Consider the following 13,789-nt stretch of genomic DNA (forward strand, 5'->3'; position numbering starts at 1 on the left):
ATTGGTTATTTTTCAAGCAATACAACCCGTCGCTTTGCTGATGGGAATATTAGAGGGGGGTGAGAAAGAGGGAGGGGAGGGAGAGAGGATGAGGAGAAGTGAGAGAGAGGGGAGAGAGGGAGGGAGGAGGGAGGCAGGGAGGCGGAGCTAGGAGGGGCGAGGAAGGGGTGAGCTCGGAAGGGGGGAAGGGAGGGGTGTGGAGATTGATGACTCACCATATGTCGCTATTCACTCCAGGAGTGAGGGTGAGAGCGAGGAGGATGGGGGATAGGATAGAGGAGAGAAGGAAGTGGGGTGGGGGGGTGGTTTGGGAGGAGGTAAGCATGAGGGGAGGGGTGCTCAACCTGCATTTTGTTGTGAGACTTGTAGAGAGGAAGGGTTGTTGGGTGGGGGCGGGGGTGTAGTAAAGGATTCATCGAAATGGGTTATGTTAAAGCAGCATGTTCATACAGCATGCGGAGACCACTGGGAGATGGGGGCGCGGGGGGGGGTGGAGATGTGAGGGCTTTTGGGAGGAGGCAAGTTTGAGGGGAGGTGGAGCGAAGGCAGCATGAGGGGAAGGGAAGGGTGATAAAATACACCAAAATAGCAACATTTGGTTTTTAACCACCGGGTTCTATATAAAACCAGGTGGTAGCATTTAAAACCCAAGCTATCTACCTGGCAAAGGCGTGCCTACATGCATGCTCGCACTCGCAGCAACCTTTGCACCCCTCCCTCTGGTTGGCTCACACTGAATCTGATTCGTACAAACTGCAGTCCTGTCAACAGAGGGGGGGAGTGGGGGGGTGGGCTTGGGGAGAGAGAAGGAGTGGGATGGGAGAGAGAGAGAGGGGGAGGAAAGGGGAGGAGAGGGAAGGGGAGAGAGAGAGAGAGAGAGAGAGAGAGAGAGAGAGAGAGAGAGAGAGAGAGAGAGAGAGAGAGAGAGAGAGAGAGAGAGAGAGAGAGAGAGAGAGAGAGAGAGAGAGAGAGAGAGAGAGAGAGAGAGAGAAGAGAGGAAGGGGGAGAGAGGGGAAGGGGGAGAGGGGGGAAGGGGGAGAGGGGAGGGGGAGAGGAGATGTAAGGCACACATATTGATGAATGACCTTGCCTGTGAAACACCAGGATGACAGTGTGTAGCTTGGTCGAGATTCAAACCCAGGCTGGACAGTTTAGAGCAAGTGTGCATACCTCTCAGCTATCCTGCTGTGATGTGGCGATTCCTTGCCTTGTAACAACTGAAAACATTTTCTTCTCATTGTAATCATCTAACTTATTTTGCCTTCCTAACTCCGGTATTGAACTGAGTTATCGCCATCGAAGATTGAAGAGCGCTCACCAAGTGTCTTAACCAAGCACTCCAACGAAACGGTTGAAGAAACTTTTAAAAGTGAAATGTTTAATTTTTTTATATGTATTTATCTCTGCCGAAGAGACAGGTTGTATAATGAAATCAGATTGTACAAAACGGGGAAAGGTGGTGTAAAACACAACTGCACATTTTCAGCGAGCCAACTACCGCCCGATATACCCCAGAACAACGCGGGGGCAAACACCGGTGAGTGGCCCCTTAAATTTGTTTAACTCAATCGATATACAGTATTCAGTGACAGTGTCAATATTGAAGAGCGCTCACCAAGTGGATTAAGCACTCAAGGAAGCACTCCAATGAAACGGTTCACAAGGAAAGGCTGGCTTGGAAAGCGATTAGCGATTGCTGATCCGTCATCTTACACACCTCCCAAAGATACCAAAAATGTCAAACTATGTCCAAATTGGACAAATTACCACTTTTATTTAGCAGTCCGAACTTCTGCTAAGTTAAATGCTGGAGCTTACATTTTGTAATTCGGCTTAATTTTGGAGATTCCAGAGGTTATGGCATGTGTGCAAATGAAATAAAGCCACGATGCTGGCATGTCCAGGCATTCATAAGCATTGCAATGTATCCAGCGATTCGTAGGTATGGTGATTAGGCATTCGATGATTTGATTGAGGAAAATGAAAAAAAAAATACATTTTGAGTGCTATATCATTGATAAACTGCTGCGAACTGTTCTAAGTCAAGGCATTGTTGAGCAGGCCAAAAACAATGGTGGGTTAAGACTCTTGCGATGGTTTTGGAGTCATGGAGGAGACGGATGGACGGACTGATGTGCAAACTGACGGACACACACCGACATTTTATTTTATAGAAGATGAATCGGGTGTGCTTTAGAAAGGTTATATGCTTTCTCTTTGTGAGTTTCAATGCAAAATACATTTGATAACACTCAATTTCCAAGCTGTTTGCCATATAAACATGTTTTCTAAATTACTAAGCCAAATTTTTTCCACCTGTCACACAACAATTGCCAGCTCGTTATCAAGAAAAATGTTTATGTACATCTCCTTATGCTTGGTGTTGACTTTATGGTTCGGGAGGCAGGCTTGGCATCCTAACGTCCTGAATTCAAATCCTGCTGAGCTGTTGAATTAATACCAGGTGGGGTTGACTCAGCCTGTCATTCTTCTGAAGTTGGCAAAATGAGAACCAGCTTGCTGGGATGATTGAGCCATTTGAGTATCCTGTGCCAGAGTGGTGACCCATCCAAGATTGTGCCCAATAGCCCAAGAGACTGCTTTGGCATCACTGATGCTCTATACAGAATATGGTCCCAATGGATGCACATCTCCTTGAAACATCTTTAATGCAATGTTGTTTATTTAACTTGTTTATTGAAATTTGCCCGAAACAAGGGTTAAGCTACTCAAGTTTTTGGGGTTGTACACAGTACGTACTGTAGTCGGTAATCACACCGACTCCAATTGGCCAACACCAATTACAAAAAATTGCCGATGTTGGCCAAGCACTAATGTATGTGTGCGTTGTTCATAAAACATAACATATTCTCTCTGATAACTGCCCTCCCCCACCTGTCTGTCTCTGTCTCTGTCTCTCTCTCTATCCCCACCTTGGTTCACCCCCTCATAAAACAGTGTGGCACCCTCCTCCCACACCTCTCTCTCTTTCTCTTTTTCACTGTGGACATATCCAGATGGTAGTTCTGTCCAGCCGGTGGTTATCTCTGATGGACCCTCCCCTCTCGCTGCCTTATCTTCTCCTCCCCATCCACTGCCTTACCTTCTCTTCCCCTTCTGCTGCCCCCCCCCCCCCGCACTCCGCACTGCTGTACTTAACTTTGTTTTCATTGCAAACCTCGACATAGCTGTTCTGCCCAAAGTAAGAACTTCAGTCATTTGCAACTGATTAACTCATTTTCCCACAGTCTTATCATCAGCTGGGGGCTCCATTCATCGAGGTTTCGACCCTTTCTGCCAAAATGATAAGTCCACAACCTCATCCGTTGGTCCACGTTAGTGGACCCATGACCTCAGCTGTGTACATATACCGTACAGTCATTCACAATCCAGCAATGCGACCTCACTCTCTAACCCTCTCCATCTTGCTTTACCTATATAGACACAATGTTTACCTTCCATGTGATAACCGGTCATGTATTGTCATTCATTCGCTTAAATAACAATACATACACTACGTCACATTTCCTGTGAACACATGCATACCTTAACTTGCATATCATTTTGGCTTACCACGAAATTGAACCGTTGGTGGTTTGTGAGTACATAACCATCCACATGTTAAAAAAAAAAACCCAAAAAACCACACAGTTTCAAACAGAATACACTTTGTACATATCCGACGTGCTGGATAAAAATTGATCACTGTTGCTCCAGCGAGAGAAGAAAGATAGGGGTGTAGGGAAGGAGTTAAGGTGGGGGTAAGGATGGAGAAGGCAGGGGTGCAAATGGAGAGAGGCCTTCTGTTGGCACGTAATAAAGAATCCAAAAAGCTGATTACAAATCTGTTTTGTTTGATGCTTCTGCATTCAAAGTACCTTAATAACAGTTCCCTTCAAGACATTAAGAATACAATTAGCCAACTGTCATGCAAACAAATCAGAAATCTCACATCAACAGATGGCAATCATGATAATTTCCTGACCATTCTGTATAATACACGGGAACACAAGATAGATCATATTTAAGCATCTCATTTTGATTTGGAGAACGATGTAGACACCATTTTGTCAACGTGCATTTTGAAGCTATGTTGGATGTGGCTAATAACAACAAGAACAACAACAACAAAAAATGCAATCACACCCAATATCCTCCATCAATTGCTTCATGTCATAATTTTGTGGGGCCTGTTGCGAATGTGCCGAGGAAAAGGCCAGTTGCATAGAAGATGATCGAGATGACCTACCTTTGATAAGGCATTGCGATGCTTTGAAACGGTCGTGACGAGAGCGCCGTTTGCAAACAAACCCCATTTTCTCACCCTGTTTCGACGATGTCTCAGCACGATTGGCATACTATTATTGGCAGCCCTTCTTCCTGTCAATTCTACTTTGCTGCAAAAGTAGACCATCAACCAACCAAATACACTTTGCATTTCCTACTGGTTCTGATTGATGAGGTTGCTTGTGCTGTGCTCGACTCACAAGGATTTCTGTTTGAACCAGAGCGATGATCATGTGCTATTGTTTGGACATCATGACCAATAAGAGTTTCCCCAGTGGTGAAATTTCAGGCTTTAAAAGGAACCATTTACCTGATGTTCACTGGCACTGCAGCTGGGAGTTTATTTTCATCAAGCATTTCGTTTCTTCCCCGAAAATATAATTAAATGACTTTTTCATCACAAGATGATTCTCATGGATCTGTATTTGATTTCACTGGCACATCGCCATGTAATCACGGTTAACTTTAATATACCGGCCATCTTTTTAACGTGAACTCTGGTCGGTGGACAGCCAGATGCTTATTCATCAATCGTCATTTGCAGCATTCATGATCATGAATACTCCTTCAATAAGATGTCACGGATCTCGTTTGCTTCCTTTCCTGAGTGTCTCGACATCCGCAAGCAAATCGAGCATCATCTTTTGGGAATTTGGAGTTGGCAGCAGGTCCAAACATTGAATGAAGAAGCAATCAGCACCACGCCGTGTTGTTCCGCAACCCCGAAAGGCTGCATTGCCTAGTGTTCTTACTCAAGGTCATCGATTCTCCATTCGAAGCCCAGCACTATCAACTCGTGGGCTAAAAATATCAGAAGAAACCAACAGTCATTCAGTCTTCTCGCCATGATTGTTCTTCAATACACAAATCTGAAAATTGTGGATCGAGGTGACCTTGTCACCTTGTACTTTGTGCGTCTCCTTTCACATCATTTCAGCCTTGACAAGAAAGAAGACGCTGGAGCTCGATGAAGGAAACACATGAGAGGGAAATCTGAATTACAGGACCACTAGAAGCCGTGGCAGCATCTCCCACTCTGCAATGCATCGGGCTTGCTGGGCTATTACCTTCCATACCTGGATCAACATTTGCAAATAAGTTCCTCTTGGAGCCAGCGGCAGCCACTGTTAATACGATATCATATTTTTGGAAAAACAAAAACTGCCTGCAGTTTTTGATTTGCATTTCATTTCAATTCTCAGTTCTTGCCCTCGATTGCAATTCCTTCCAGTTGAAAAGTCCAATGCAGTAGACGCGTTTAACTTGCTTTGAAGAGGTGCTTATTGGCAGAAATAGAATTAACCATTAATTTTACAACAATTTAATCCCCATAAAGAACACCACAGTGAGAAAGGTGCAAGATGTATCGATCCCTTGTGTTTTGTGTCAGCACCTGGGTTAATTGGACTCTCATGCCATCCTGAATACACGTTCTCTGTCGCAGCAAAAACAGGTTACTGATTCTCATTCATCAAAATAATACTTTCTTCTTGTTTTGTGTGTGTGTTCAAGAGGAAAAAAGAAATGCTTTCTATTACATTCACTCAAAACATTTGCATGTTTGTAATAATGCTGTGGAGTGTACACTGCACCATGAATGATAATACTGTACATCAATACAAAATTGCTTGCCAATGAACATTTTGCTTTTATGACGTGCCAATGTAAGGCCTCTCCATTCACCCAGGAGCGTCAAGATAACTGGTGTCAAGGCAAACCTCAACTGCTCACCGCATGCCAAATGATGAGCCAGAAAGCCATCAAATAAATAATGCATTTGGAATAACGAAAATAAACAAGACAAAGCATTTAGCGATGCCTCGCCTTATGGGGGTATGTCGATTACAGTCGATTTGAGAACCAGCACAGTTGCACTCACTTGAAGTGACTGAAACACAGCATGGTTGCACATGCATTACATCGAGATGCTTGAAGTCAATAGATCACAGTAAATTACTATATATATATATATATATATATATATATATATATATATATATATATATATATATATATATATATATATATATATATATATATATATATATATATATAAATCGACTCCTCCGATGCTCTTCTAGCTGAAGAAGCTGCATAAAGCAAACAAGAAAACCTACCAAGGTAAGCCCTTTGCTGTTTCAAACTCTTCCTAGTGTTCCTCCACAGCTGTAAAGACGTTCACAAATAGTACACACATGAGAATCCCAATGCTACACACACCCTCAGCTGCCGGGCCGGTTTCATCACTTATTGGCGAATCATCAGCAATAGCCTACACAGCAATGCATACCAATGAGGCTCCCAAGCATGTACCATGTGCAAATGTTGAAAGCAGTCAATATATAAATGATTAAGAAAGACCCACCCACATCTCTCACCTGTGTCGATTTATTTATATAATCCTCGCCACCTGGGTTTAATTGATTAGGTGAGAGCTGATTAGTTATTCCTTCCATTCACGTCGTTTACTGGTCCATCAAAAAGCAGGGATGAAATAAATCTCTTGAGGTCATTCCTGAATGAAATTTGGCAGGGGTAAAGCGACTTTCAGACCACTCTGTACAGCACTCCTTACTTAGCTTTATCTTCATCACAAACCTCAAAATAGGTTAACCACACAAACCTTAATTTTAATCATGAACCTCAAACTCGGTGAACCACACAAACCTTAATCACAAACCTTTATCTTAATCATATACCCAAAGCAAGAATCCTCATTTGAAAGCAATCTATTAATTTTTTTCTAACTTCCCAGACCATCAGCTGGTCAATGTCCTATCTTGAGGAGTCGATCCTTTCAGTCCAGAACCTCTCCCAAATGGTGGGTCCACAAGCATGGCCATGGGTCGACATCACTAGATCCACAACCTCAGCTGTGTGCAGTCAGTTAAACCAGCAAAACTACTACACCATTCAAACTTTCTACTTTCAGCTTTACCTGCAGATGTTTACATTTCTTTCTCGAGGGTTAAAGTACCGGTATTATCATAATGTTCATCACACATTATATTTTAAAACAATATGTTAAATAATGCACAGCATACGTTGCATATTGCACAAACATTACCCTACATGTCCATTTCAGCTTATGACTGAATCAAGCAATTATTAAAATACAGAAACAGTAACACACACACACACACACACACACACACACACACACACACACACACACACACACACACACACACACACACACACACACACACACACACACACACACACACACACACACACACACACACAGTTTTACAAAAATCATTGCATTACGAGAATATACCTGCTGAGGTGAGAAGGAGGTATCGGCCTGATGGAGCTCAACCAAATGCACAGAATGGGTAGATGTAAGTAGGATTGGCAGTACAGCCTGATGGAGTACTGCTCTCCCCTGTGGGCTGGCGCTCCTGCCTCCCACCTTTCTCGGCTTCACGCTGTGGAAACCACGGCATTTCGGATCATTGGTATCTCCCACGATGAGGGTGAGTCTTTGGGCCTCTCACTCTCTTACCGCAGACAGGTCGGTGGTCTTTCTGTCTTCTGTCTCCTCTCCGGTCTCGCCCCCCCCACCCCCTGCTGTGTCTGCGATTTGTCCCCACCACATTTCCGCAGGGCGCTCAAGGTCCGCCAACAACCCTTTTCTGGTAAAACTACCAAAATCACGAAACACTGCTCACCTTCACTCTTTCATTCCTCTTTTTTTCCCGCCTTTGGAATAAACTCCCTCACTCTATTCAATCCCATTCTTCCCTCCAGGCCTTCAAAACAGCTGTTCACCACCATCTCTTTTCGTCCCCCATCCAAATCCTCGATATTTTCTACCCCCGTTAATCCACCCCAAACCCACCTCCTTCAAATTCCCTGCTTTCCTTCCTGAAAGTCCCTGTAATGTCCATCTTGTATTCCCCATGTTCCCTGCCCCATCCCTCTCCCTTCCACAGGTCTCCTAATGTCTCTTTTCCCTACTGTTTTGTCCTTCCCACTCCCGCCCCTCTTGTCTCATGCCCCCCTTGCTATGTGTTGTGGGTTAGCTCTCATACGAGCCTTGACAAGGTATACAAATAAAACCAAAAGTGAAAAGTTTGAAAGACCACCGAATCCAATTTGTAGGCAAACACGAAGAAGGTGAGCTCGAGAAGGTATCCCGAACCAACCTTCCAAAAAAATTCCAAAAACAGGTGTGAATAGAAGACATCACAAAACAAACTGAAACACCAACAAATACAGCCCTGAGAGAAAAAAAAAAATATATATATATATATATATATATATATATATATATATTTTTAAATCTATCGATATACAGTGACAATTCGGAGAACAATAAAAGAGCAGGAAGGTTAAATAAAAATTAGTTGGACAGATTGACCATAGACAAAGAGTGTCTTATTGGAATGGCTAAGAAGAGGTCAGTTCAATTGGGACAGAGAATGAATCATTATAAATGCCCAAGAACAAGGAAATTACACCAGTGGCTTTAACAAAATGGCAGGACTGAGCCAATCGGACAAGTGTAGGTTCTGGCAGACAGAAACGGAAATCACGAGCCACCACCTATCAGGATGTAAAAAACTCATGTCAGAACAGCTGTACACACAAAGGCACAACTAGGTGTGTAGAGTAATCCACCGGCACGTCTGCAGAAATTTCAATATCTCAGTTCCACAAAACTCATGGAAAAACAAACCAAAATCAATCATTGAGAACAAGGAAGCAATGCTCACATACGACCTGACGATCATATCGAGCATGAACAAAGAAAACAAAGCATTACGACTGGATGTAGTGCTGAGGTACAAAAATAGAAAAGAAGGCATTGTTAATTGACGTGTCAATACCCAGTGATTTTGGCCTAAACAATGCAGAAATCAATAAAATGATCAAATACCAAGACGTCAAAAATGAAGTTAAAAGATTCTTCAAAGCTGAAGAACGACAAAATTGTCAGTGATAATTATTGTAACAACAGGAATGTTGAAGAAGAACCTCACAGGGATCTTAAAAATATGTGATTATCTTGAAAACAGCCCTCAAAACATAACTTTGAGAACAAGAAAACTTCACAAAGAATTAATCGAAACCCCTCTTTCTGAAAAGAAGGTGGATACTTCGAGTCCTGGGAGTACTCCGTTACACCTCATGAAACCCACATATGGAGATACAACTGACAAAACACACACACACACACACACACACACACACACACACACACACACACACACACACACACACACACACACACACACACACACACACACACACACACACACACACACACACACACACACACACACACTTAACAGCCTCGCATCCCCTTTGGGGTGAGACTAACAACAACCACAACAGCAGCAATGCGGAGCTCTTATGGACCGACACATATCACAGGTAAAAAAGATCATCCGTTGAATTCAGGTGGCAACTCGAAAAGTTTCTTTTCACAATAAGTTATCATTGCACTTTCCTTCTCTCCAGCATGAAATATGTGCTTGCAATCCTGACACTCGCCTAATAAAACAAAATTGCAGCACAATTTGGCTGATAAACGGCAACAGAGCGTCTGTAGCTTCAGTGGGCGAAAGAGAGAGAGAGAGAGAGAGAGCTTTGTAACTCTTGATGTAGCATGTTGATGTTTGTTTGTGCAACAATCAATCATTTTCACAATGTTGTTAATAACTGAGTGATGGTACGAGTGTTCTCAGTTTAACTGCAATTGGTGGTGTAATTTTTTGCAAAACTAGTAGCTGAGGCAGGGGAAAATGAAAGTGAATCTGATTTTGGTGCAACATTTTTAAGGAAGGTCAGGATTTTTATATTTTTTTTGAAAATGTTGATTCATTGAGGAAATACTACGGTAACAAGTTTCAACGGATTTTAAGACATTGCTTTGTTTTAAATCCATTCGATGAGCAAAAGCTGTTTTGTAAATACAGGTGAGACACATAAAACGGTTCCAACTCACAGTACATAATTGTATTTACGTTGTTCAGGATAATGTACAACAACCGGAATTGAAAAAAACCCTTCATCGTAATTCTCCACGATTTGTAGACAGATTGTTTTATCATTGCAAGACGCCCAAAAAGGTCAAATGAAATGACTAGCATTGCAGGTTCTTCCTATGACACTTATAACATTGCCTTCCCCATGCTGTTTATCATGCTTATTACATCACGCACCCCCACAGCTACTGCATGGTTGAGAGTCCTTGACATTCTATCCCTTGCCACTGGGTTTTGCTGTCGTGGTTTTGCCACCGTCTTTCCTCGGTTCATGCTGCTGCAAGTCCGAATGGAATTATATGCATAAGTTTTTCATCACTTACTTCACCCGTGGACGTAGTTGTAGCTGGCGCAGTTGGAGCTTCAAACATCTGGCCATTTTGAGAAGGTCTAGTACTGAGAGGTTGGGGTCATTCAAACCTTTGACTGATTTGTCACTGGACTGGACAATGAACATTGTGGAACTCTGTTCTTAGCAACCTGATGCACCTGAAAGCAACCTGCAAAGGAGACCTGCCTATAATTTGTCCAGAGTCTCATTTACCTGAAAAACACCTCGTACTTACCACATGTTTGGCTCAAAATAATCAGTCATCTTTGTTTTTGATGGACTGATGTTCTGCTGAAGTATTTTCCTGGCCAGGGATCATGCTGGGCAGTTTGTCATCCCTCTTCCAGCAGTAGTTCAGGCAAAAGTGGGAATATGTTCAGGGTGCCAGCGATTGGTCACCTTTTCACAAAAGGACACCTTATTGTTCTCCTCCTCTTCCCTTTATAAGGAGTGAGGCACCAAGCTTCTGCCCTGCCTTGACCACAATACTCCTCCACCTCCTTTTGTCATCAGCCAATTCTCTCCACTCTCCAACCACCCCTACCTTACGGACACCCCTCCTCACACAATCCTCCCATCTCAACCACTGTCTACCTCTTTTCCTCCTATCTTGCTCCCTCAATCGATCTTCTCTCTCTTTGCCATTCTCTCTTCCCCCATCCACACCAAGTGTCCAGCCCATCTCAGGTGGCATTTCACCAATCTCACCATCAAACTTATCTCCACACCAATCTCCTCCCTGAGCTAATCCATCCTCCTGCTATCCACCATCTTCACTCCTGCAATCCTTCTGGATCAGTTGTTCTCAAAAACCTGCAGCCTCTATTGTTTTCTCTCTGCTAGTGCCACCATCTCCAGACTGTAAAGGTAGGCTGGCATTACACACGATATTAGAACCTTCCCTTTCAATTTCCTTGATATCTTCCTGTCTGCCTTGACTCCCTCTACCCTTCTCCATGCATTTGCACCCACCTTAAATCTCCTCCGCATCTCGGCCTCGGACTTACCATCCCCGGTCACTTTTCCACCCAGATACTCAAACCTATTTCCTTGTCTGATCTCCTTCCGCTCTCACCTGATATTAATTTCTTTTCTCCGCTGCCTGACCCACATCACCTCAGTCTTCACCATACTAATCTTCAGCTCATGCTTCCCAAAATACCTCGTTCCACTCCCCCAGTACTTCCTGCATCTCCCACCCACTCTCCACCACAACAGCCAAATTGACCACATACAACATCCTCCCCATACTACTCCTCAAGCTCACCTTCCTGCTTACCAGCTCCATCACAATGATAAACAAGAGTGAGCTGAGAGTGCTTCCATTCCTCAAACTGATGTTCACACTGAACTCAGACATCTCAGGAACAACCAAAACTCTTCCCTTCATTCTCTTGTTCATCCCTTCCACAAACCTGACTTCTGCTTCCGGCACTCACATCCACCTCAGTGTCGCCATCACCATCTCTCTCCGGGCAGCATCATAGGCCTTCTCCAGGTCCACAAATCCTAATGCCATCGCACCTTGCACCTCCGACCTCTTCTCGACCAGCTGTCTCAGGGTGAACATCCCATCCATCATCTCCCCCCCAACCTTTCTTTCTAAATCCCTGCTGCTCTTCTCCCATCTCCATATCCATTCTCTCCCTTAACCTCTCGTCCAGAATCCTCTCCAGCACCTTCATCCCTGATTTAGGAGCATAATGTTCCTGAACTTATCCGGATCTTGAACATTGCCCTTCCCCTTCAATATCAGCACAATTAACCATCTTCCACTCCTCCAGAATTGAACCCTCTCTCATACATACATTCAACAGCCTCTTTGACCAACTGACTGATGTCTTCCACTGCAATTATCATCTCTGTACACACCACATCAATATCTGATGCTCTTCCGTTATTTATCCTTTTCAATGCCGACTGCACTTCTTCCTTATCCTCAAGCTGCCCTTCCCTCACCTTGTGCTGCCTTCCCATCCCCTCACACCACCTTCCCTTCCCATTATGCTGCCTTCCCTTCCACTCCCCTCACACCACCTTCCCCGTCCCATCATGCTGCCTTCCCTTCCCATCACGCTGCCTTCCCTCTTCCCTTCATGTTGCCTTCCCTCCACCTCATGCTTAACTCCTCCCAAACCCCCTCCTCTCTCCACCCCTCATGGAAATCTCCAGGCAATCTCCACATGCTTTATGAACGTGCTCTTTTGATGTACCCCATTTTGTTTGATCCTGTACTGCGCCCCCCCCATCCCCTTCTCCACAAGTCTCACTACCAAACAAGTCGAGAACCCTTCCCACCCCCCTACGAAACGCATGTCCAGAAGCCCGTCCCCTCTCCCTTCTATCCTCCCTCCCCCCCCTTAATATCCTTGCAAAGCAACAGGTTGTATTTACTGGTGTGACAGAGACATATATTGCAAGTTGCATCCAAAGCACAGATCAGAGTTTTTTTTTTTCAATATACTGTATATGTTTTTTAAATGGATAAAGTTCTGCAAGAAAAAAATGAGAGAAGAAAGGGGAAAGGGAGGAAGAAGAGGGGAAGTAAGCCTGGGTGGATATGAGGTCATGGAGAGGAGGAAAGGGGAAGGGAGAAGAGGAAAGGAAGAAGTGATCAGGGGAATTGGATGGAAAAGGCAGAGGGTGTAGCGATGGAGAAAGGGGAGACACAAAGGTAGAAGGGGAGTGAAAAGGAGAGAGGAAGGAGGAAGGAGACAGAAGAGGGAATAACAAAGAGGGAAGAAGATAGGACAAGTGTAGCCAATAACTTGACTTGTTGCTTTTGTGATTTACCATATCAGACTGGTTGACATAACTTATCAATCAACATGGCCTGAAATATGTTTTCAATATTCCACCGGTTTTAACATTTAAAAAATTTTTTGATGATAATTATTTTATCTTCAAAAAAAAAAAACACTAATCAAGCGGTTATAAGATCTTGATGTGTTGCCGTTTGCAGAACTTTCCTGAGGTTCTTCTTCCCAACTACTTCACATGCCAGCCTGCTCGCATTCGCTCCAAGGAACCAGCATATTACACTGTCCTTGAAGGTCATACAGCTCAATTCCCATGTGTGGCCAATGGAGACCCCGCAGCTCGAATACGCTGGCTTCTTCCACAACGTACAGAGCTGGACAGGCGCACTGTAGGTCGTCTCCTTGTACTAGCTGAT

At 43.9% G+C, this 13,789-nt stretch overlaps 1 protein-coding gene across 9 annotated transcripts in view; it reads left to right on the plus strand.

The window, feature by feature from the left end:
* LINGO1 (leucine rich repeat and Ig domain containing 1) overlaps positions 1-13,789 on the plus strand; it is a 393,052-nt gene that overhangs the window by 378,031 nt on the left and 1,232 nt on the right. For all 9 annotated transcript variants that reach the window (XM_085849327.1, XM_085849321.1, XM_085849323.1 and 6 more), the window contains one exon: positions 13,577-13,789. This exon is cut by the window's right edge and continues 1,232 nt beyond it. In XM_085849327.1, the coding sequence (XP_085705453.1) occupies positions 13,577-13,789 (213 nt within the window). The remainder of the gene's footprint in view (positions 1-13,576) is intronic.

This window comes from Eptatretus burgeri, chromosome 12 (genome assembly GCF_056783735.1).
Source record: "Eptatretus burgeri isolate ZD-2024b chromosome 12, Ebu_testis_v1, whole genome shotgun sequence".
NCBI lineage: Eukaryota > Metazoa > Chordata > Myxini > Myxiniformes > Myxinidae > Eptatretus > Eptatretus burgeri.